The sequence below is a fragment of the Meriones unguiculatus genome, chromosome 6 (assembly GCF_030254825.1).
Source record: "Meriones unguiculatus strain TT.TT164.6M chromosome 6, Bangor_MerUng_6.1, whole genome shotgun sequence".
Classification (NCBI taxonomy): domain Eukaryota; kingdom Metazoa; phylum Chordata; class Mammalia; order Rodentia; family Muridae; genus Meriones; species Meriones unguiculatus.
In genome coordinates, this window is record NC_083354.1 from 25,960,373 (window position 1) to 25,985,144 (window position 24,772).

The following is a 24,772-nucleotide window of genomic DNA, read 5'->3' on the forward strand; positions in this document are numbered from 1 at the left end:
AACTTTATTCCGAGATTTCAAGGTTAATTTTACAGAATAAAGGGTGAAATCTGTACAGTCATTTCAATGTGTGAAGAAAATGCTGTTCAAAATTCAACACTCACAATCTTAAAGTTCCTTTAAAGATTTCTTTTTATTATTTTAAACTGTGTGTGTGATTATGCCTGAGAGTGGATGCGTGTGTGTGTGTGTGTATGTGTGTGTGCGCGCGCGCACGTGTGCATGTTTGTGAGTATGTGTGTAAGTGTGAGTGTGCAGGAGAGTGTGTGTGAATGTATGTGTATGTGCATGTGTGTGAGTGGGTTTGTGTGTGTGTGTGTGTGTGTCTGCATTTGTGTATATGCGTAAGGCCAGCACTGGAGTCATAGACCTGTGTAAGGAGCCAGAAGTTCTCCAGAAGAGCAGTAAGTGCTCTTAACCACTGAGCCATCCTGCAGCCCACAGTTAAAACAAGTGTGCTGGGACACACTTGTAATCCTAGCCCTTGGGAGGTTGAGAGGGGAGGCTCTCAAGCTTGGGCTATGAGACTGTTTCAGTAAACCAGCACAAACAGGAAAGGGGCTCACAAGGAAAAGCATCAACTGTACTGTTGTGAGGTACCTCCACCAGAGAGCACACGGACACTCTTGAGGCAGAGTATGAAGTCTGTTTTGCTGGCCAGCAGCTACATGGGGAACCTGCCCAAATCATGCAGCCTGGAGTTCACCATTCCTTCCCTTCCTTTCCCGAGTAAAAACCACGTCCAGGTTGACACACTCTGGTTAGCAAGAACAGCTGGGGGCTGTTACAGTACAGACGGCTTTTGAAGGCTGGGCTCCTGAAAAGGAAGCTGCCTTCACTGTCAGACGCTGAGGAGTGTGCCGTGTTGAGCAGTGGCTGAGTCGAGCAGTGGCTGAGTCCTGCACTCGCCCTGTGGGAGAGGTCAAAGAAGGAACATGTTCCACTTACTCTGCAACCCCCTTTTAAATTGATATTTATGAGCCAGACCTGGCCTGGTGAACCACACCTTTAATCCCAGCACTCAGGAGGCAGTCAGATCCATGTAAGAGGCCAGCCTGGTCTATATAGTGAGTTCCAGCCAAAGCTACAAAGTGAGACTCTGTCTTTAAAAAGTTATGTATGCATTTATGCAGCCTTTGTGGTTCTAAGACTCAAACTTAGGACCTCACAAATGCTAAGCAAGCTGTGTGGCGCTGACTTACACACGCCAAGCCCTTTAGAATTCTTTATTTTTGTCTGACCATTGAGATAGTTCATAGGGTGATGGTACTTGCAGAACAAGCCTGCTAACGTGAATTTTATTCCCAGGAACCATGCGAAGGTGGAAGGAAAGAACTGACTCCACAGAGCTGTCCTCTGTCCATGTGGGCACCATGGCCTGCAGTTCTCACACACACACAAAATAAATGTTATAGATGGTTGTGGGTCTGCCATGGGTGCTGGAATCCAAACCCAGGTCCTCTGCAACAGAGCAGCAAGTTCTCTTGATCACAGAGTCATCTCTCCACCCCTCAACACAAAATCTCTTCGCTAGTCAATTCATTGCGGACACATGGTGCTGTGTATAGATTTACTGCATTCTTTGTTATGGCTGCATTGCTTTCCACAGTTTCATGATAATATTAACTAACTCCCACTGGAAGTTTTTCTTTAATTTTATGTGCATATGAGGTTGTCAGATTTCCTGGAACTGGAGTTACAGACAGTTGTGAGCTGCCATGTTGGTGCTGGGCATTGAATCTGGGTCCTCTGGAAGAGCAGACAGCCCAGGATTTTTCTTTTCTTTTCTTTTCTTTTCTTTTCTTTTCTTTTCTTTTCTTTCTTTCTTTTTTTTTTTGGGGGGGGGTTCAAGACAGGGTTTCTTTGTGTAGCTTTGGCTGTCCTGGAGTCACTATGGAGACCTGGTTTGGCCTTGAACTCAGAGATCTACCTGCCTCTGCTTCCCACATGCTGGGATTGCCTCCACCGCCTGGCAGGATTCTTTTTTTAAACGCCATTTCAAGACTGTATTTCTATTTCTGCACTGCAAAGTGCAGATTATTGCTGAGTGGCTGATTCTTTTAGTGGGGTAGTTTTGCCCTATGTACATCAAGCTTCCCTACCCATGAGGGTTTGCATCTGTAAAACCTGAGCAGGTGCTTTCCACATCACACCTGCTTTATCACAACACGTCTTGGCTGCTTGTGTGAGCACTTTTGTAAGACAGTTTTCTAGAAACAGATGGTGCCGGGAGATGGGTCTGGTCACTCAGGTCAGGTGATCTTAGCACTAAGATGCTAAGGTGGGAAGAGCGCAAGCATGCTTAGCCTGGGTTATGTAGCTCAGGCTACTGAGCAGACCCTGTGTCAAAAAATAAATGAGAAAAAAAATAGAGACAGGGCTGGGAAGGAGAACAGAAGGAAGGGGGGGAGGAAAGAAGGGAGAGAAGAAAAGGGCCAAAATGCCTGTAAAGTGCCTGACCTGCTTCCGCCGCCACTGGTGTCATGTGAGACATCCCTCTGCTGCACGCTTGCTCTTCATCATTGGGCCCAGACTTTTAAATACTTCTCAAACATTCATGGGCTGGGGATGTGGCTCAGTTGGTAGAGTGCTTGTCCAGCATGCACACAGCATGGTGGAGAGCAACAGTCGTGGTGGCGATCGTATCAATGGTAGGCGGAGAAAGAAAGATCAGAAGTTCAAGGGCATCTTTGACTAGAGTTTGAGGTTAGCCTGGGCTATATGAGACACCCTTCCCCAGTTAAACTTTTTTTTTTCTTTTTCAAGACAAAGTTTCTCTTGTGTAGCTTTGGCTGTCCCAGACTCACTTTGTAAACCAGACTGGCCTTGAACTCACAGAGATCTGCCTGCCTCTGCCTCCCAGAGTGCTGAGATTACAGCAATGTGCCACTGGGCCCAGCTCAGTTAAACATTCTTGGTCCATGGTTAGAAGCAGACTTGAATTTTAAACTTGGGTTTAACAGAGTTGCAAAAGTATCAAATTCCTATCTTTGTTGCCTTCAAGATGCAAGTGTGGAAATGAGTCATCCAGGCATCCCAGCTGGCTCCCAAGACAACATGGCTCCAGAGAACTCATCCTGGCTTCATCTGTGACAGCAACAGCCCAGAAAACAAGAGGACTAGTTAAATAATTCATACAGTGAAATACCCGCACAGTGGATTACTACACAAACATTTAAAATAGAAAGACGCTTATCTGTACTCAGAACAATATCTAAGATGTATTTCTCATTTAGAATCCACGAGTGCAGCCACTAGGACCCAGGTGTCTCCCACGCTGGGGACACATGCTTCTTCACCCAGCATATTTGAAATGAAGATGGATATTATCAAAGGCCCGCCATAATCCCAATGGAATGCTTTTTCATATTTACAGTCTACAGCATTTGTAACTTTACAAAAAGCAACATCATTAACCAAGTTCAAGGCATTTTCTTAAGTGATATGCAGCTAGTATATGTGTTTTTCTTTTTATTACAGTTATTTAGTATGTGAACAAGTGTGTATGTGTGCATGCACACATTCGTGCTTGTGTGTGCAAGTGTGTGCTCTAGCACACAAACACTGTGAGGACAGAAAGCCCACAGGCTTGGTTCTCTCCTTTAACCATGTAAGTCTAATAATCAAATTCAGGTCATCACCTTGGCCGCAAGCACTTTTACTAAGTTATCTGGCAGCCCATACACACACACACACACACACACACACACACACACACACACACACCTATGAGGGTGGGCCGCCGACATTCTGGAGGTCAGGAAGGAAGATTGACCTAGGCACTCTGGATTTCCAGAGCTGAGGCTTTTAGGCTCAGGAGTCAAATAGTCGGCTAATAATGACAGTGTCACATACAGAGGGCTCTGGGCTCCAGGTCTGACGTCAGTGCTTGCTGTCTTAACTTAGTTCTCAGCTAGCATGCAGCAGGGGTGACAAGGACATCTCTCCTGTTTGTGTGGATGAGGAAACAAGCAGTGAGAGGTTCAGACACTACTCACAGGTCAGGTGAGTCTAAACCTCTGTTAACCAAGTCTAGACAACCGCTCGCAAACATACCTGGAGCTCTGTCTCCACGGTGATTCTACACCGTATCAAGTTAGTAAACCCGGTAAGCCATCACACTCATATGTAGAAGCTGGGTTCTGTCACCAGCACCACATACACAGGGACTGACAGTGAACTCCTGTAACTACAGCAGTAGCAAAGTGGAGGCAAGAAGATGAGGATTTCAAAGTTATCCTCAGGTTCATAGCAAGTATGAGCCTACCCTGTCTCAAACTAATAATAATGTGATATTTTGCATTTATAAAATGGAATTTTGAAAGGAATAAAAAGAAACTGATGAGTGTGTGTTGCTTGTAGAGTGGATAGAGTGTATGATGGGAATGAAACATTTTATTCTGCACCTTTTTACATAATTTGAAACTTTGTTTCAAAGAAACACAGCACTCTTGTAAAGAGAAGCCATCCCGAAGATCCGGAACCCAGTTGTTTTTTTGATATTTTGATATTTATCTTTTAAGCCTCTGACAGATTTCATTTTGTTATTTTGTAGTATCAGGGGACAATTGATGAACGCTTCCCTTAAGCCTGACCACACGTGCCAGGATTTCGAAGCTCTAGTCCCGTGGCATTGTCTCACACGTGGGTCCCCCAGATCTAGCCAACAGAAGGGCAGCACCATGGCTAAACCAGCAAGACATCCGCCTTCCCTCCAAGGGCGACAGCACGGATGCCAGCTGCGTTGGAATGGGGATTTGTCTTTTAATTCCTTTATCTAACCACAGATTCAGTGGAGTTGACTCTCTGACATCCTCTTCCTCAAAATTCACACGGTCTAGGTTGCTTAAATGTCCAGATTCAAAATAGCATCTTTCCCCCATGTTAAAAACTGTGTGTGTGTGTGTGTGTGTGTGTGTGTGTGTGTGTGTGTGTAAGCAGCCTTCTAATAAAAAAGCCCCTGGGAGTTTGCTCCAGACAAGGTGTGGATCTCTGTCTATCTCTGTCTAAAGGTCTGCTGCCTCAGCAGCCCTCAGACATGGGAGCTTATTGTACTCCCAGGACTCAGGACTCACAGACTTCCAGAGCCATCAAAAGATCTGCGGTAGAAGTGGGGATATAATAGTCAGTAGGGTGCCTAGCATGCAGAAAGCCCTGGCTTCCACCCTCAGCACTACAAAAGCTAGGTAAGGCAGCACACACTTGTAATCCTAGCCCTTGTGTGGTAGAGGCAGAAGCAAAATTTCAAAGGTCACCCTTGGTGGTGACATCATGAGTTCAAGGTTAGCTTGGGCAACATGAGACCCTTCCTCGCCTTCCCACACCAGCCTCCCCAAAAAGGAGGCTCATGCTAATATCATGTGGGGTTTTTTGTTGTTGTTTGGTAGTTTTGTTCTAAATTTACTTATTGAGGGCTGGGCATGGTGATGCAATCCTTTCACCCCATCACTTGGGAGGCAGAGGCAGGATGATCTGAGTTCCAGGCCAGCCTGGTCTATAGAGCAAGTTCCAGGACGGCCAGACTATACAGAGAAACACTATCTTGAAAGCCCCAAGCCTGCTAGAGCCCTTCAATTTTTATTTTGTATGTATGATTGCGTCCATGTATGTAAGCGTACTGTTTGCCTGCCTACTACCTTTGAAAGAGGGCACCACAGTTGGGAATGGTTGTAAGCTGTCATGTGGGTACTGGGAACCGAATCAAGATCCTCTGCAAAGCAGAAAATGATTTACCACTGAAACACCGGCCCCAGTAAACTCAGATTTTAAGCAGCTACTAAATCACACAATGAAGAAATACTCAAATAGGCTCACAAAAAAGTAGTATATTTCAAATAGCTGTATTTTAATTGGATTTTATTTTATTTCACATCATTTTATAGACAAAATCTTATATATCCAAGTCTATGTAAAACTACAGAATGACTAAAATAGGCCCTTTTAGTTCAAAAACAAAGTTAAAATAAATTCATTTTATTTTTGCTAACCAGGAGATAATTACAGAATTCATAAACATTCACCCACAGTGCAATGATTATATATTCCTGACATGAAAAATCATATTATCTACAGTTACTTCAAAATCTAAATTAATTTAAAGATAAGCAATACACTGAGAGGAACAAATGCCAGCAACACACGAGCATGGGATTAATACAGTTATCTCACAAAAAGCTCCCAGAAACCCCACAAACACAAGAACTCTCCCCTTCCATGTGAGGGATAGGGATAGGGAGATGATTTAAGGAGAAATACTGATTTTTATCATGTGGCTCAGTGTATTTAAGGTCCTGGGTTCAACTCCCAGTTTCACTCACACACACACACACACACACACACACACACACACGTCACTAATAATAACAAAAATTAAAAATATTTAACTTGAGTTGGGTGTGGTGGCATATACCTGGAATCCCAGCACTCAGGGATGCAGAGACAGGCAGATCTCTGTAAGTTGGAGGCCAGCCTGGTCTACAAAGCAAGTCCAGGACAGCCAAGGCTACAAAGAAAAACCCTGTGTCAAGAAAACAAACAAACCTTAATTCACCTGTAGGGGGCCTGGAGAGATGGCTTGGTGGTAAGAGCATTTGTTGCTCTTCGAGAGGACCTGGGTTTAGTTCCCAGCACCCATATCAGGGGGCTCCCAGCCATCTGTAACTCCAGTTTCAGGGGATAGGGCAGGTCTGGCCTCCTCAGGCATCTGCACATGGGAAGGGAACACACACACATTTAAAAATAATAAATCTGCTGGAGTGCTGGCAGAGTATGTCTCTAATCCGAGCACTCAGATAGGAGGGAACTTTGTGAGTTCAAGGCCAACCTGGTCTACAGAGTGAGTTCCAGGACAGCCAAGGGTACACAGAGAAACCCTGCCTCAACCCCCTCCCAAAAACAAACAAACAAACAAACAAACAAGTAAATAAAAGTTTTACAAAATAGAGACCTATTCTCTATCTTCCTTGCACACACTCGTTTACCAGGGGACAGATGTTAATGCACAACACTAACGATTGTGAGCAAAGCTGTATAAACTATTTCCCTTTGTTACATTCAAAAGAATAAAGAAAACAAATTAAATCCATTTCCTTCGGTGAAATGGGCGAGGGAGCACAAGTTTAAAGGAAACCAGAAGGTGACCACGATGCAGGCAAATACACCCTCTCATCACATGGAATAAAGAAATTCAAAACTGACTGAAAAATAATTACTGGTATTAAATGTCCAAAACAGCAAAACGAAGCCCCCAACCTCTCTGTAAAAGGAACCTTTATTCTCCTGAGGCAATTGTCTCTGAGGCTTACTGCCTTCTTCTGCTAACCTAGGCCTAGCCCTGGAAGCTTGTAGCCTCTGTACAGTTTAACCTAGGCCTAGAGTGTTTTCAGCCTCTGACATTCACTGCTTACTAAGCTCAACTTTTCTTGCTCTCACTGAGCTCTGGGCTGGCCTGTTCAACTCAGCTGTTCTGGTTCAAACTCCTCTCCCAGCTGATTTATTCAATCTGGCTTCTCTCTTGGCCCCTGAATTGCTCTGGTTGGCTTCAAACTGACTCCAGTAATCTTTTTTAATCTTCTGTCTCTTTCTCATTCTCTGGCCCATTCTGTCTTTGTCCTGCCCAGTTCACGAACCCCCAAAGACCAGGAATAAACAGACTCCGCTATAAATACAAGAGGTTTTTTTAATTGTAAATTACAAGCTGCAGCTTGGGCCCACACTCCCCACCGCCAAAGCGGTGGGAGCTGAGCCCTGTGCTCAGGTTAATTGGGTGATTTAAAGATTCTGGTCCATCCCAGCATGCCCAAGGCAGGGGCGATTCCTGCCTGGCAAGCATCTATTGGTCAAAATGCTACATTTTGAATTGATTGGCTATAGGAAGGTCCCCAGACCATAGTGACCTGGTGTCCTTCCCGAGAGGGAATGGGCCAGTTTCCTAGCAACTGTTATCTCTAGTGGGTGGGGAAAGAATGCAGTAAGGCAGTCCTTCCCCTCAGGGCATTACTGGACTTCTCCACCCACCTAGTTCAGGCCTTAATTAATAGCTGATTTTTAATCTTTTGGTCTCTCATCTTCACCTGTGTCTAGCTTGTTCTCTCTTCAACCTCTCTTTAAAAAACTCTCCCAGTAAAAACTGCCTCCTGTCTCTGTATTGCCCTGTAAGTAGCTTCCCTTTCCTCACTCTTCTCCTGAGAGTTGGGCATATCCTATTCTGTCAAATCTTCCTCTGATTTGTCACTTTTTCTGCCACTCAATTAAACATTTTCAAACATGAGTGCTTCCTTTTACAAACTAATTTTACCTTCATTGTTGGGAATTAAAGGCATGTACCACCATTCCTAGACCTAACCTTTTTTTTTGTTTGTTTGTTTTACCTGAAATTTGCTCTATACCAAGCTGGCCTTGAGCTCAGATCTGCTTGCCTTTGTCTCTTCTATTAAAGGCATGTTTGTATTCTAGACAGATCACACAGACCTAAAAGGTCTTTGGATGTGATCTCTTGCCAGAGCAGCCATGTTCTGAATTAAAATTCCTCTACAAACTTCTGGCACAAGGAACCCACATTTAGGAAGGAAATTTCAAAATGTGGCCTGAGACATACTCAAGGCAATGTTGCTCAAGCCTTGTTGTAGATAAGGAAAGTTGGAGGCAAGCTGGCACATGACAACAGGGAATCACACAGCTGTCTAAACAGACAACATGCATGCCTTGGGAACACGGCTAACTTAAAATCGTGCTTTTGGAGGCAGCTCAATGAGGCTATGCACTTGAGTGAAAAAAAAAAGCATATTGCCATGTTATTAAATGGGTTCTAGGTGGGTCATAGATGATAAACAGAGTCTCAGTATAGCTCTGGCTAGCCTGGGACCCACTATGCAGAACAGATTAGCCTTGAACTCAGAGATCTGGCTGTCTCTGCCTTCTGAGCACTGAGATTACAGGTGTTAACCATTGTATCCAACCACAGTTTAAAGTTTCTATTTATAGTGTGTGTGTGTGTGTGTGTGTGTGTGTGTGAAAGAGATGTGTGCATGTGTAGAGGTCAGAGGACAACTTTGGAGGACAACTTTAGGAGGTCATTTTTCTCTTTTCACCTTGGGTCATCAGGTTACAAAGCAGGTGCTTTTACTTACTGAGCATCTCGCCAGCACTTTTCACTTTGGTAATATAAAAAAATCATGTTGAGGGCTGGAGAGGTGGCTCAGCAGTTAAGAGCACTGGCTGCTTTTCCAGAGGTCCTGAATTCAATTCCTAGCACCCACATGGTAGCTCACAACCATCTATAATCTGGTGCCCTCTTCTGGCGGGCAGGTGTACATGCAGGCAGAACACTGCATACATAATAAATAAATCCTTAAAAAAATATGTTGAAGTATTTTAGTTGACTGTAAAAACATGTTAATGTTCTAGGTGGTTACAAATTGGCTATGGTTGTCAGTTTATAATCTTGGTTTTTCATACATTTTCACACTGTTGTTTCATTACAGCATTTTTCATACACACAGAAAACCTGAAATATATTTGCCAGCTCCATTCTATAATTAACCTTTTTCTATATTTACTTCATCACATGTACACTGATCCAACTAATTTTTATGCATTACTAAATAAATTCCAGAAATCAGTGCCACTTCATCTTCGAGAGCCCCAGCACACAAGCCACTAGCTGTGGCTCAATGTTTATTTACAGTTGTGTTGTTTTTTAGCCTGCACTCAGTGAAACCCATAAATCTTACATGGTTGATAAATTCTGATAAATGCAAACACATGTCCAATACACACCCCAATTAAGATGTAGAGTAACTCCATCATTCTGCCTCCTGCCTCTCTCCAACACATTCTCATCCCTGTGCCCCTGCTGGCAAACTAGTTTCTGACATCTACAATGTATGCTACTTTTGCTTGTTATTAAATTTCATATGCGGGTTTGGGGATGTAGCTCAGTGGTAGGGCATGCGTGTTTAGTGTGCACAGGGCTCTGGGCTCGGCCCCCAACACTATGCTACACACACACACACAATCTGTGGAGATTGCTTAGCGCATAGTGAGAGCATGCAGACCTGAAATCAGATCCCTAGAAGCTACAAAAAAGTCAGGTGTAACGGAATGCACCTGTGAGCCCAGCCCTGCGTAGGGTAGAGACAGGCTTCTGAAGGCAGAGGCAATCAGATTTCGGGCTCACAGTTTCAGAGGCAGTCTGTGCCTTCTTTTTATGCCACTCCTCTCAGATCTTTGTCACAGCAACAGAAACTAACACACTGTCTGTCAGGTTCCAAAGAAACCAGGGACAAGTCTAGCTCAGTGTCTCTGGCCCCTCCCAGCACTTCTCACCCCACTCCTTACCCTAGGGGCTGGACTTCCCTTCCTCCAGCTCCTGTTTCCTATGTAACTCAGCCATTTTGTCCTCAAGCTCTCCTGGCTCTTCTCTCCACAGGTCTGCGGTGCTTCTCTTAGTCTACTTGCCCTCTCCCTCTCTTCATTTCCTCTTTCACTCCCCACCCCACATCCCTCATGGCCCAATTCAGTCTGGACTCCTCCAGATACCTCTGTCTGCCCCCCTCCCATATACAAAATCACCCCCATTCTCAACCATACTTTGGAGCGGTCATGTTCTCATTTTCATTCCCTGTCTAAAGCGAAACTGTGCAAGCAGGGGGCAAGGTTCCCTGTCGCAGATGGGGTTTGCTCAAATGGCTTGTTTTGGCTTGAGACATGCAGAGAACAGCAGAGCTACCTCAATGCCCGAGGTCCTGGAGCAGCCACGTGTTTGAGTGACAAGAGGGCATTTATCGAAAGTCTCTCAACTACCTGTTGTATGCTCTGTTCACAGCTGGGCTGCTGTGGGTGCCTCCCGATTTTCTCCTTGACATCTGACTTCCAGTGATCAGGTCTGGAATGCTGGCTGGGGAACACCTGACTCTCGTACATGGTCACAAGGATGTGTGCTCAGGGCCTCCATCACAGAACTTCCTGCTGGGATGGTCTAGAAGAGTGACTGGACCCCAGGTGACAGGAGAAAGACAATCCCTGTACCCAGGTACAGCAGAGGACGGAGAGCTGTGGGACACAGGAGAGTGGGAGGTCCCAAAAGGAGGATACAGCATGCTCCAGAACTCAGAAACGACAAACAGAACACAAGACAGCCACCTGGCTGTGAGCACCCCCCCATTGCAGTGGTGCTCCCTCTCCCCCATCTAGCACCCACAAAGGCTATTTTCTTTTTATTATACTTATGTGTTTATTTATTTCATGTGTGTGTGCTGTGTTTGGGTGCAAACATGCCACGCGTGTGCATGCCAAGATCAGAGAACAATTTGCTGAGGTTGGTTCTCTGCACATGGGTCTTGGGGACAGAACTTGGGTCTTCAGAATGAGCAGTTAGCACCTCACCTGGTGAGCTCAAAAGGGTTATTTTCTACCACCTCTTACACCTTAACTGTTGGGAACCAAATGTGATGGTTTTGATTATCAATTTGATGGAATCTAGAATCACCATCATAATAAAATTCTGGGTGCTATGACCCACACAGCTTTGGAATTGATCTGACTTTATTCTCTCCCCACATTAAGTTAAAACACCTACCCCAAATGTGGATGACACCTTTCCTTGACTTGGGTTCCTGGACTGGATAACAATACACCATATGTAACTAATACACTATGGTTAGCTGGTTAGCAGATGGCAGGCTGTCTCCATGGCACACTGCCTGATGAAGCTCCTTCCTGGTGGCCTCTAGCTCTCTTGGGTGACCCTGTTCTCTTAAAGTCTTTGAGTGAAGCAGCCACAAGGGAGGCTGTCCTGTCTGTGCTCCAGAGCCTGGACTTGGGAATTCTTTTCATTCTCCATTACTGCCTCATTTCCCCCTTGCTGTTCAGGCTCCACTTTCCTGCTCATCTTGGCACAATCAGCCTGTGTTGGAGACAGGTGGATCCTGAGAAAGGGAAGCAGCACAGGAATGGCCTGGAGTGGCTGGGAATGGAAGAGACTCCAGGCTGCTGTGAGCCTGAAGAGAACAGACCCTCAGGAGACAGACTTCGGTGAGACAGCTTGTTTAATGGGGGAAACAAAAGCTAGTTAAACCTTTGGGGTTGTCTAAGGGCTTTCAGGAAGAGTGTAGATTATTGGCTGGGGCTGGGGCTGGGGATGCCTCATTTGCATAAGAAGGAATTCCAGGTACTTCAGGGCACGACCTTAGAAGCAGAGAGGAAGTTTATCCTGGCTGACCTACTCCAGGGAGCAAAGGTGGAGATACAAGTCTATGTGCTCTGGACAGGCAGGCCCAGGGCTTTCCCGAGGTTTGGACATGCCTTGACCCCACTCTTGCTCCAGGCTGACTTCTGTCACCCCCACATCTCCCAGCCCTACACTCCTTCCCCTCTTTAGAGAGCTTCCTACCTTGGAGACTATATTATTTTCTGTCACTGTGACAAATATCTGAGGGAAATGAATGACTTAAAAGGACAAAATATTTACTTTGGCACATGGCTTCAGAGATTTTGATCTGTGGTCAACTGGTCAACTGAGTCCATTGTTTCTGGGCCTGTGAAGTAGGAAGTTACCGTGGAAGGGAGTGGCTAAGCAAAGCTGTTCCCTTCAATGAGAAGATACACTCAGATGTGGAGGAAGCACAGAGGGAGAGGTGGGGAAGGGCTTGAACACTTCTTGAGAAAAAGATCTTATAAAGCCCAGAATGGCTGAGGATGACCTTGAACTCTGAATGTCTCCGCTTCAACCTCTGAAGTTCACCTCCACTGAGGCTCCCTTCTCCACTTTGGACATCTCTGCCATTGGCCTCTTCCCTCCTCTCTCCTGTCAGTGCTGACTCACCTCCTTAACCAGCTTAGAACTCAAACTGTAGCCTCCTAAGTTCCCGAACACTCTGCTCTAGGGGCTGTTGTTGTTTCATGTATCCCAGACTGTGTTGAACACAGCTGCAGCTGAAGATGACCTTGAAATTCTGGTCCTTCTACCTCCAGCTCCCAATGCTGAGGTTCCTGGTGTCACCGTGTGTAGTTGTTATGGTGCTGGGGAAGAAACCGAACTTCGTGCATGCTAGATAAGAACTGTACCAATGGGTAGCCCCAGCTCCTAAATGCCCCACTTTAAAGCTATACTCAGCGGTCTCCACTAGCTGAGCTGATCCACCCTCTGCTGTACTGTCGTTGCTTTCCCACCACCCAAGAATGACTTCCTCATGCCTTCTGTCCCCATCTCAAGCTCCTGTCCCCACCCCACCCCTCACTGTTCCTGTGTCTTATTGATAACCCCAGATTACATTTTCCTTCAAAAGCCAACATGTGCCCTCCTTCCAATTTCCTACCAGTGAGTCCACCCACTTAGGCAATTGATGGCCTTTCTCTTCCTCTCCTGTTATAAAGGATGAAGTGTCGTGTTTCTATGGAAGACAGTATTAGTCAGGGTTCTCTAGAGTAACAAAACTTATGAATCTCTCATACTATATATAAAAGGGATTTATTGAAATGACCTACAGGCTGCAGTCCAGCTAATCCAGCTGGCTGGCTGTGAACAGAAAGTCCAAAATCTAGTAGTTGCTCCGTTCATGGGGCTGGACACCTCAGCTGTATTATAATAGATGAGGAAATTCACACCATGCAACAGGTCTGATACAGGAGGTTTATTTGAGGAAAGGGAAAGGGAGAGGAGTTAGAGTCTGGGTGAGTCATGAGCACAAAGAGGGAAAGAGAAAGAGGGAGAGCATAAGAGACAAGAGGGAGCGCATAAGAGAGAGACTGGTAGGTCCTGTCAGGTCTTTTTATCTGGCACACACCTGGCGTGTACCTGGAGGAAGCAGGCGGTGACATTAGTGGTTGCTGGGCCCCTGAAAGGCAAGCTAGTGTGATGCCTGTATACTAAGAAGCTGTCTTCAGTATATGCTGGAACCCTGAAGGAGGGGCTCTAATGCCAGTGAAAGAATGGCCTTGCTAGCAAGGTGAGAGCTTCCTTCTTTCATGTCCCTATATGGGCTTCAAGCAGAGATGTGACCCAGATTAAAGGTGTCTCTTCCCACCTCAAAACCCAGATTAAAGGTGTCTATCTTCCCCCTCAAGATTCAAATTAGAATTGGATCTTCCTATTTCAAATTAATTAAAACTTTCTCATTGGTCTCCTCTCCATTTTTAGATTTTGGTTAACTTCAGATGTAGTCAAGTTGACAACCCAAAACAGCAATCACTGATTACTGAGTGTGGTGGCACACACCTGTAATCCTAGCACTCAGGGAGGCAGGTGGATTTTTGTTAGTTTGAGGACAGCCTGGTCTACATAGTGAGTCCAGGACAGAGAAACCCTGTCTTGAAACAAACCAAAAAAAAAAAAAAATAAAAAATAAAAAATAGCAATCACAAGGTGAACTTGTACTTAAATCCAAGATTCCATGGTTCCTCACTTCCCCATGTCTTCCATAACTCTTTCTCTTGCACCATTCCTAGCAGAATGTATGCTCTGACCTCCTGAGCCTTCTAGAGATGGGAAATGAGAGGTGACTCGTTCAAGGTCACATAAACCTCTGGCATTGGCCTAGGATGGCTGCAGCAGTTCGGCCCCTCTGCCTGTGCATCATCACCTGATTTTTCAAGCACCAGAAGCTACCGCCAATGCTTGGAAACAGCTAGTACTCTGGTGAGCAGCAGAGACCCATTCTTCTCGTACCTGAGTTTGCTGTGAGATATCTGTCTCCAGGGATAACGGGAACTCTGTGTTGCTGGCTTGGAAGGAGAGAGAGCTGCAGAGATGAGAGGGAGGACTGTGTGGAGTGTGAGAACTCTTGAGAAAAAAATCTTGAGAAAAAGTGTGAAATTAGTCAAGATGAAACTTGCTGTGGTTAACTGTGAGCCATGATGGCTCTGAGAAGAGCAGGGCAGGAGGCTATGGGTGCTGGCGCTATCAATGCCTTTCTGGTCAGGTGACCTTGAATAAATAAGGACTATCTTGAAAGTTTTGGGAAGCAAAACAACAAACTATCAACTGATGCTCCTGAAGTGACTCTGTTTGTCCTGGCTAGTTTTATATCAACTTGACACAAGCTAAAGTTATCTGAAAGGAAGAAAACTCAATTGAGAAAATACCTCCATAAGATTTGGGTGTAGGACATTGTCTTAGTTAGGGTTTTATTGCTGTGAAGAGACACCATGACCACTGCAACTCTCACAAAAGAAAACATTTAATTGGGGCTGGCTTACAGATCAGAGGTTTAGTCCATTATTATCATGGCAGAAGCAGGGCAGTATGCAGGCAGACATGGTGCTGGAGAAGAAATTGAGAGTTCTACACTTTTATCTGCAGGCAGCAGGAGAGTGTGTGCCACACTGGGTATAACTTGAGCATAAGAGACCTCAAAGCCTGCCCTCACAATGACACACTTCCTCCAACAAGGCCACACCTCCTAATAGTGCCAGTCCCTATGGCCAAGCGTTTAAACACATGAGTCTATGGAGGTCATTCCTATTCAAACCACCACAGGCATTTTATTAATGCTCCCTCCATTCCAGGAAGTTGCCTGTCCTCGGGCAAGTGGGGCTTACAGCCTAGAGGCATTTTTATTTTACAGATAAGCACATCAATTTCAGCTTAAAACATGACTTCAGCCCTCACAGTTGGCTCTCTCCTTCAACCATGAGCGTTCCAGGTTTGGCAGCAAGCACCCACAGAGTCATCTCGCTGACCTATCTTTTTTTTTTTTTGTTAAAGAGTTCTCACTCTCCACTTCCCCTTGCTTTTTTCCAGTAATTCCCAACCTTTGAGATATGTTGAGACATGCAGGTAGTTGCTATCACCTATTTTCCACAGGAGCTATGAAAATCATGTAGACCCAGATTTGAAGTTCAGCTCAGCAGTGTGGCAAGCTGCTTAGGCCACTCAGCGACTCTGAGTCTCACTGCTCTTAACTGAAGGAATGTGGCTACAATCCAACTTCCCTCTGCAGGTCATTGGTGGTATTCAGTTTAATACCGTTTTCCAAACTTCCCTCACTTGAGTAAGAGTGCTCTGAGGGATTGTTAAAACCCCAAGCCCCGGGTTTTCCAGGCCCCAATCTAGAGTGAATCAGGATTCCCATGGGTGAGACCTAGAGCTTGCACAAACCCTGGAGACTCCAGTCAGGAAATTTGGGGGAACATTGGTTGAGAATCCCTTACTGTGCCCAGTACTAAGCAGAAAATGAGCACTTATGTGTGTGGAGTCTGTGTAGTGGGGATGATTGTCAGCCAGATAGAGTTCTAGTGAGTGAAAGGCTTCTTCAAGGACAACTGGGGGCTGCTTGCTTTGCATTGGTCAGACTGAAGCTGAATGGAGAGCCCTGGGAAGCTGGCTGCCCTGACTTTCTGGCTCTGGTTGCAGGATGAAGCTCTTCCTGGAAGATGCACCTACGTGACCAGCCTCCTCCATGTTTTGCTTTTGGTTGTTGGTTTTTGCTTGTTTGATTTTTTGAGACTGGGTCTCACTCTGTAGCCCTGAGGTGGCTGTGGTTAAGAATGCAGAGGACCTGAGTTTGATTCCCAGCATCTATGTTGGGTGAGCTCCAGGGTATCCAATTTCCTCCTGTTCTGGTCTCCTTGGACACCTGCACTCATGTACATATAGCCCTCTCCACATGCAGAACTTAATCTTTCTGGCTGGAAAGATGGCGCAGAGGTTAACAGCGCTGGCTGCTCTTCAGAGGTCCTGAGTTCAATTCCCAGCTACCACATAGTGGCTCACAACCATCTATGAGATCTGGTGCCCTCTTCTGACATGCAGGTGTACATGCAAACACACATTGTATACATAAATACATCTTAAAAAAAAAGTCTTTCAAACAACAAAACTGTCCGTATTCTACTACTTTTCACACGTCTCTGGACAGCAGGCAGACTGTGAAAACACCCTGCTGACATCATCCAACTGGACCTCAGGAGTGAGTGTTCACAACCCCCGGTCCACCCAGTCGAATGGTCCCTGCGAGGAGGAACTGTTATGACCCCTGCATCTGCTCCTGGAGTCCCAGTGACAGTGTTCCGGTCTACCCTACGAGCACCTTCCTGGCTGGCTTCAGATCTGTCCCTGTCTCTGGCCCTCTCCTTGTCCTAGTCTTGCTTATGCCCAGCCTGCCACAGGAACTGCTTGTTAGGGACCCACTATGGGAATCCTTCCAAATGTGAACAATGAGTTTCTGAACCAGGATATAAATAGTCTTTGCAAGTCAGCAAATGAGAGCCTGAGTTGCTCACCTCTGGCCTGCATCTGCTAGCACTTCTAACACAGATAAGAGCCGTGTCTCTGGCGTCAAGCACCTGGGGTTTTAAGACACTTACTAGCTGGATAGTCATCCTGCATCTGAAGCTGTTTACATCTCTGTGCAACCTAGGAAACCAGAGGGAATGATGGGCTGAAAACAAGAGGCCTGGAGGCCACACCCAGGGCATCCCCACCACCCTCTCTTCAGGCTGGACTAGGAGATGCAGAGAACCTTCCACTTGCGCTAGGAATGTGGAGAATTTGATGGGCCCTATTGCCTCATGAAACCTGTAGGCTTGGCTCCATTCCTCCTGCAAATGCTGCACTCCATCCCTTCCATCCTCACTGTAGTGCCATCCTTCAATCACGTATTTCAGCAGAGGTAAAGGTGTTCTGGGCTGGAGGCTTGGCTCCTCCACTCCCTTATGGTTTGATCTTGGGCACATCACTTGCCTTCCCTGAACTTCAAGTTAGAGGATGAACTAGGAGCCTTATTTTCATGTAACCAGGCTGTTCAAAATCTTCTTATATAGACATGGATGATCCTGGACTTCTGATCCGCAAGCCTCCACCTCCCAAGTCCTGGGATTCCAGGTGCCACTATGGATAGTTAGGACTCCCAATGGCTTCCTGGGATCCATCTGTTCAGCCCTTGCTAGTACATTGCTGACTCAGTCATGATAGCGTGAACAGAGGAATCAAGCCATGACACCTTACCCAGCAGGGCACAAGTCAAGGTGCAGGAGGTTAGGGGGACTTAGTGTAAGGACAAGAAGGCTGGATCTGGGGTCAGACACAAGCTCAGCTCCTCAGGGTTCTTGTCTGTGACCTTGAGTGAGGTACAGGGCTGGACACAGGTTCAGTGCTCAGAGAAAGCTCAACCTTCCTTCTTCCCACTCAGTGAAACTGAAGTCATTACAATCAGTGTGACAGGCCACCTGTAATCCCAAACTACTCAGCTCCAGTCTTCCTCATCTGCAGGGGTGGGTTCCAGATCATGTGTGCACATATGCAAACATGGAGGCCACAGGTCAACCTAAGTGGTTGCTTTTAAATGTTCACAAGGGCATCTCAGCAGAATCTGGGGCCTGCGTAGGCTAGATGGCTGACGGGTGAGTCCTGGGGATCCGCCTGCCTGCCTCCCTATGCTTGGTGACAAGTGTGTGCCACCGCATCTAGCTTTGTACAACAGATGATGAAGAGGGTACTCAGGTCCTCATGTCTGTGTTTTTCTGACTGAACCATCACCCCAGAACCTTCACTAACCTTTCTCAAAGGTTGATACAGAAAGGGAATGCCCTGGGGGCTGTCTGCAGAGTGTGTTCACCACCCCACTACGTTATCTAAGGCACCACGGAAGGAGCCCGGGTCACCTGTCCTGATGCGGCACAGCCAGGACATGGCTGCCTGCCTCCCGGTCCTGACCACAAAGCTTAGCCTGTTGAATAAAAGCCTTTGCCATGGAGCCTGATGTTCCAAGTTCAATCCCTGAGATGCATATGGAAGAACTCTCAAAAGTTGTTCTGATATGCAACACACACACATACACACACACTAAATAGATTTAAAAAATTTTAAGTGTGAGTACTTATCAGAAGAATGCTGCAGGGGAAACTGAAAAAAATCTAACAGTCTACATATTTGACGGGTAAGCCACTCAGAAGCCAGCCATGGTATTAGCCGGGACACTTGGGAACAGAGAGGTACCCAGGACCACAAGTAAAAAAGTAACACAATAAATACCAGCTGGAAGTCTACAGTTTGTTAAATAACGTTTTATATGTTCCTGAGTTTTCAAGAATACATTCTTTACAACAAGAAAAAAAAAACATGAAAGATATTCAAAGATATTAAAAAAAAAACCAAACAAACAAAAAAAAAAACAACCCAAATACTATTTATTGTTGGTCTGCCCTTTGGGTGCTTTATTTTTTGTTATAAGTAAGCCTTGCATCCACCCTTCCTTCCTTCCTTCCTCTTCCTTTCCTTCATGTAGCCTTTAAGTAGAATACATGCCATTAGGCTTGCTCTGAGAACAAAAAAATGTCTCCAATCTTGGTGTAAGTAACATCCTCAGGAGAGCTTAAAGTTTTAGCAGGTGATATATAAGACTTCCCTCCCTGGCCAGCAGCTGATCCCAGGACGATCAATGGCTTGTAAGAACTCAAAAGAAGCCATCCCCCAAAAAATTGTATAAAAAAGATTTATTGAAATTTATCAATGACAAACAGACATAAAACTCAAAGTTTGGCTCTTCTCAAGGGTGGGAGAAAAATGAGTTGCAGATGTTCTTCTGTACAAATGAAACAGTGTAGGAAACAGCACGTCACTTCTAAAGCGATCCGGAAGGGGGGTGCTGAAAGCAAACAGCATTCACTAGGAGGAATCTGCGGTCACTTCAGAGTCCCACTAGGTAAGAAAATACAATTTTGCATTCCTTTTCCGTGCTCCTGATGTATGTGAGAAGGAAAACAAAACAGAACAAAAACCCAGTGGACATGCAGCGTGCCTCCAGAGCTTAGATTTGTAAAAAGAGTCTAAGCTGGAGTACCCGAGATGAGTCCTCCTGTCATTTCTGCAAAACAAACTGCTCTAATATTTTACAGAACAAGATAGAACATGATATTTTTTTTTAAAGAAGTTAAAATATGAAGGTTTGCTTCTTTTCATTACGATTACCAACCCATTCCTAAGCCTGCCGGTTTTTGGCTCTCAGGATCACAGCGCCGGGAGTAACAAAAGTTCTCTTTGCAAAAGCAAAGCCCACTGCCATCTGTGAAGGGGGAGAAGGGATGAGAGATGGGGAATGTCCCCAAACCAGTGCCAAAATACGCCTTTAGGATGCTATTTACAAACCAGGGTGCTGGGTACCTCTGGCAGAGACCACATGAACCAGAACAAGAGTGATTGAACACAGAGGCTGGGATTCTGTGCCTCTTCAGCTGTGAGTTATCTGGGAGGCCAGCCACAGCCTCCTGACCAACTCTGGGGATGTGAGATATACCAGAAAATGGAGAGGCCGGCCGCCAAGCCATCCTCTCTGAGAGTAGGAACAAATACTTGCTGGGTGTGCGCTAAGCTATTGCATTTACGGGGGCAAAACCAGACACGAGGAAAAAGGAGGGGGGAAAATAAAAAGAGTGGCAGTAAAAATAGTATTTTATTCCTCCCCCTCCCGCCCACCCCCCGGCAACCCCCAGTACACTTTTCCCCTCTCATTCCCACAGCAACGCTACAATCAGAAAAAAATAAGTTTTGGGGGCAGGAATAGGAGGGGGGAGGGGATATGGGTAAAAACAGTCAAATCACGATAGGAATTTTCCCAAACAGGTTAATTCCCCTTAGTCATCCTCTTCACCCTCATCTTCGGGTTCTCGTTTTCGCTTCTGACTCCTTTCTTCTTCTGGAAAAGAAGGAAAAGGTTCGGTTACCAGGCAGCCATCTTTCATTCAGCCCTGTCCCCACCATGAACCCAGAGCTGTACATCTAGGAAGCAGGGCCATCTAATGAAAAAGGCACAAAAGTGTCGGGACCCTTGGATATACCCCCTTCTATTGTCTGGTCCTCAAAGCAAGGTAATGCTAGAGGCAAAGGGGCTGGGCTGCCTCCGGGAAGGAGCGGGAAGGATGACATACCACCAGCCTCCTCTTCGTCTTCCTCATCTTCCACTTCTCCATCGTTGTAACCTTCTTCATCCTCCTAGAGGCAAAGACAGATAGCAGAGCATTAGAGGTGCTCCTGCTGGATCTGGGAAGGCTCAGTGGCAGTCCATCCCAGCACGTATGTAAAAGCTGGGCCCAGCAGCACGCCTGTGCATCCAGCACCTTGGAGATACAAACAGGTGAAGCCCCGGAGCTCACTGGCAGCCAGTTTAGCCAAATCAATGGGCTCCATGTTCAGTGAGAGACCCTGGCTTAAAATATAAGGTAGAGAGAGACAACTGACAGACAACTGACACATGGGGTGTACATACACAAATACATGTGTACATACACACAAGTATATACAGTATACCCACATACATACATGAGTTGAAAGAGAGATAAATGTCCCTGCCTAGGAAGATTTTGCATCCTAGCTCAGAACTCACAAAGGCCTGCAGCTCAGGGCAAACACACAGTAGGGCTTCTTACTGTTTTGTATCAAGGCTTCCGACATATGTCCTAAGATATTTCCCACATCAAGTAAGATATTGGCAAAGCATCTTGGGGTGGGTAGTTGTGGCCTGCCCCATGTTAGAAACTCTGGGCAAAGTCCCTAGAAAACGGGCAGCTTGCCAGTGTGCAGGATCTTAGGAGAACAGACTCCCCAGGCAGATGCCCTGTTGTTGAAAGTAGGCCATCCTTTCTTGCATCTGTCCTCAATATGGTTTTAGCTTCAAGGGAAGACCCCAGTTTCAGCAACTACAGAATCAAATGGGCAAGCCTGGCTCTTGGTTCTTTGCCTCTCCCCTCAGCCAAGCCTAGGCATCATGTCGGGGGAGGGACGGGCTCAAGAGCCTTTGAGGACCTCACTTTCAACTTGCTTGGAATTTAGCCAGGCCTGTGACTTCATCCTCCCGACCCAGGGCCCTTGCTCTGGGTATTTCCCAGGGTTCCATGCTGGTAGCCTTTCTGTTCCTGAAGCCCTGGTCTCCAAGGTGCACAGCAGACCACTGTTTCCAAGAACTGTTGAAGTAAATTTGCTTTTGTATCACTGTATAGTTCTCTTCCTGGTTTGTCTGCTAAGACTGTGTGTGTGTTTAAGCGATCCTTCACTGGTAACTGGATACGGGCAGATGGTCAATGAGATTACAGAAAAAGAAAACAAAGTTGACATGTGGGGCTCTTATGACAGGCAGGAATAGGACAGCGGACAGTCCACCAGCCAGCATGTCCCATTACCCTGTCCTCAGGGAAAGAGTCGTTCCCTCCCCCAAGTATCCCTTAAGGGTGGGTCTGTCAGCCTGGACCCAGAAGAAAGAGAAACTGCAGTAACAGACTGGAGTCTGGCTTTTCGGCTCACCATCCCGAGCCCTGGGGAAGGGAGTCCAGGAAACCTGCTCAAGCGGTGTGTGGCAGGTGGACTTGTGTACTGTCAAGGCAGGAGGCAGAAACTAGGAGGAACTATGGTGTGTATGCGGTGTGTGTGTGCCTGAGGTTGAAGTCACCTGTCTGCGCGCTGTCACTGCAAACCCTCCCTGCTATACTAGTCATCAGCAGCAAGAGCAGATTTAGCGTTCTTAACAACTCATGAAAAATGACTCTGCCCTCGAGACCCGGAGCGCTAACTCTAGTACACGTGAAAAGGAGGAAGGTGTGGACACCTAATGACTCATGGCTGCCACACAGCCCTCACGAGACACCTTTCAGTGTGCTACTTTACTCTCAATAACGTAGTGAGAAAGGCCACTTGATCCCTTCTCCACAGATGCCAGGACACCCAGAAAAGCCAAAAATTTTGTTCAAGTATACACAGCTAGCTCAAGGCAGGGCTGGGACTGGTTATTTAAAAAAAAGGTAGGAAAGCCAGGTATGGTGGTACATGCCTTTAATCCCAGTGCCTGGGAGGCAGAGACAGGCAGACCTCTGTGAGTTCAAGGCCAGCCTGGTCTGCAGAGTGAATTCCAGGATGGCCAAGGGTACAGACAGACTGTTTTAATAAAATAAAACAAAAACAAAAAAGTAGGGACTGGCAAGAAGGCTTAGTGACGTAAGGGTACTTGCTGCTGCCAAGCCTGGCACCTAAGTCTAACTCCTGGAAGCCACAAAGAGAAAGAACAAAATTGACCCCCAAAAGTTGTTCCCTGACCTCCACCTGCAAAGACAGGCCTTCCCTAAAGCATGCAGAGGCCCTGCTTCCAGCATTCCCTTCCCCACTTGGAAACCAACTTCCCCAGAACTACAGCCGATGCCTTTGCAGCCAGCCTGTACTGTCAGAATCTCGGAAAGGGACCCCTTTCCGTTCCCTGTGGGTGGGCAGGGGACAGACAACCAGGGCTCCTGGGTTGTTGTGACTGACAGGACTCAGGTGAGAATGCGCAGGCGCCCTGCCCAGTCTCCTTACCTCCTCCTCTCCACTCACATCTTCTTCCTCCCCTTCTTCTTCCTCATCCTCTTCCTCCTCGTCTTCAACTAGCTGGGCATATTCATCATACTCCTCCTCTATGGGGGATGAGTAGCAAGAAGACAATAGGGATTGAGATGCCTGGTGGGCCATGTCTGCCCCACCCCCACCAAAGCCCAGAGCCCCACTGCTCTAATGCATTGAAGTGGCATTCACACAGCCAAACACACCAAAAGTGACTCATGTTACAGGCCCTTCTCCAGGTCACATGCCTAGAAGAGCCTATGTGTAGGTAAGGCCACAGAGACCCTGAGGTCTGAGCCAGTAGTTCTGGGGTGGGCCCAGCGAATCACAAAGGATAAGTCAACAAAACTCATCTCTTTTCAGAGAAATGAGTTGTTCAAGGCCACATGTGGCCTGAGTAATGGAGCAACTAGGTAGGGGCCTGGGGGCTAACCTGGGGCCCCACCACAGACCCCTGCCACATACCACACTGGCACCCCAACAGGAGCACATTCACAATTTATCGGGCAAAGGACCTCCACCAAGGCCAACAGAATATATGAACATCTCACAGAAGAGCCCAGGCCAACAAAGAAAACAAAATCTTTTCTTCATTGACTGGGCCTATTTAGACTCTTAGCTTTGTTTGGGCTATAAAGACACACAGGAAAGCTGCAGGGTGCCAACTGCAAAGAAGCTGCAGTGGACAAAGGGAAGGGGCTGGAGGAGGGGCTCTTAGCCTCCTCTTTCTCCCCTAGGGTTCTAACAATTGCCTACTGTGGCCCTGCATGCTGCGACCACCAGGGGGCACCACAGTCTCTCCAGCAGATGACCTGGTCTCCAGGATAAAAAAAAAAAAAAGAGGTCGTCAGGCACATCCCCTCTTTTGGCCTCTTCCCCTCCCAAGTCTGAGGTCACACTATAGGATCTAGATATGGCTCGCCAGCTTGTTCCGGGTGAGCCCGCATCCCAGGGTCTCCACTGTCACCCACCATCTTCATCTTCCTCGTCGTCATCCTCCACGTAGCCCTCAACATCAGAGTCAGGGGCCTCCTTGTTGTCCCTGTCATAGCCATCGAGGTACATGACCTGGGGCAGGAGCTTGAACACGTTTTCTCGGTAGTCATTCAGGTTGGTCACCTCACAGTTAAACAGGTCTAGGCTCTTGAGATTCTCTAACTTCTTCTGCAAGTGGAGAAAGGCAGTCAATGGTAAGGGTAACTATGGAAAGTGGGTGGGGAGGGGAACCGCCCTAGGAAAGGCAGCAAGGCCAGCCCAAGGACTCCAGTGAGAAGCAAACCAGGCATGTTGTGGCTGTCTGCGTGTGTGTAGAAGCTTGTGTGCTCGCTTGCAGATAATCAGGTCAACGCTGGTTATCTTCCCTTGTTTTGTTTTTTTTTTTTTTTGTTTGTTTTAAGATAGGGTCTCTCACTGAACCTGGAACTCACCCTTTTGGCTTTTTGGTCAAACCACTGGCCTACCAGCCCCTGGGATCCA

At 46.5% G+C, this 24,772-nt stretch overlaps 1 protein-coding gene across 5 annotated transcripts in view; it reads right to left on the reverse strand.

The window, feature by feature from the left end:
• Positions 1-19,416: 19,416 nt before the first annotated feature.
• Anp32a (acidic nuclear phosphoprotein 32 family member A) overlaps positions 19,417-24,772 on the reverse strand; it is a 39,039-nt gene continuing 33,683 nt past the window's right edge. For all 5 annotated transcript variants that reach the window (XM_060384976.1, XM_060384975.1, XM_021640476.2 and 2 more), the window contains 4 exons: positions 24,268-24,460; positions 23,273-23,370; positions 20,863-20,926; positions 19,417-20,630 (listed from right to left, as the gene is read on the reverse strand). In XM_060384976.1, coding sequence (XP_060240959.1) covers positions 20,569-20,630; positions 20,863-20,926; positions 23,273-23,370; positions 24,268-24,460 — 417 coding nt within the window. In that variant the 3' untranslated portion in view covers positions 19,417-20,568. The remainder of the gene's footprint in view (positions 20,631-20,862; positions 20,927-23,272; positions 23,371-24,267; positions 24,461-24,772) is intronic.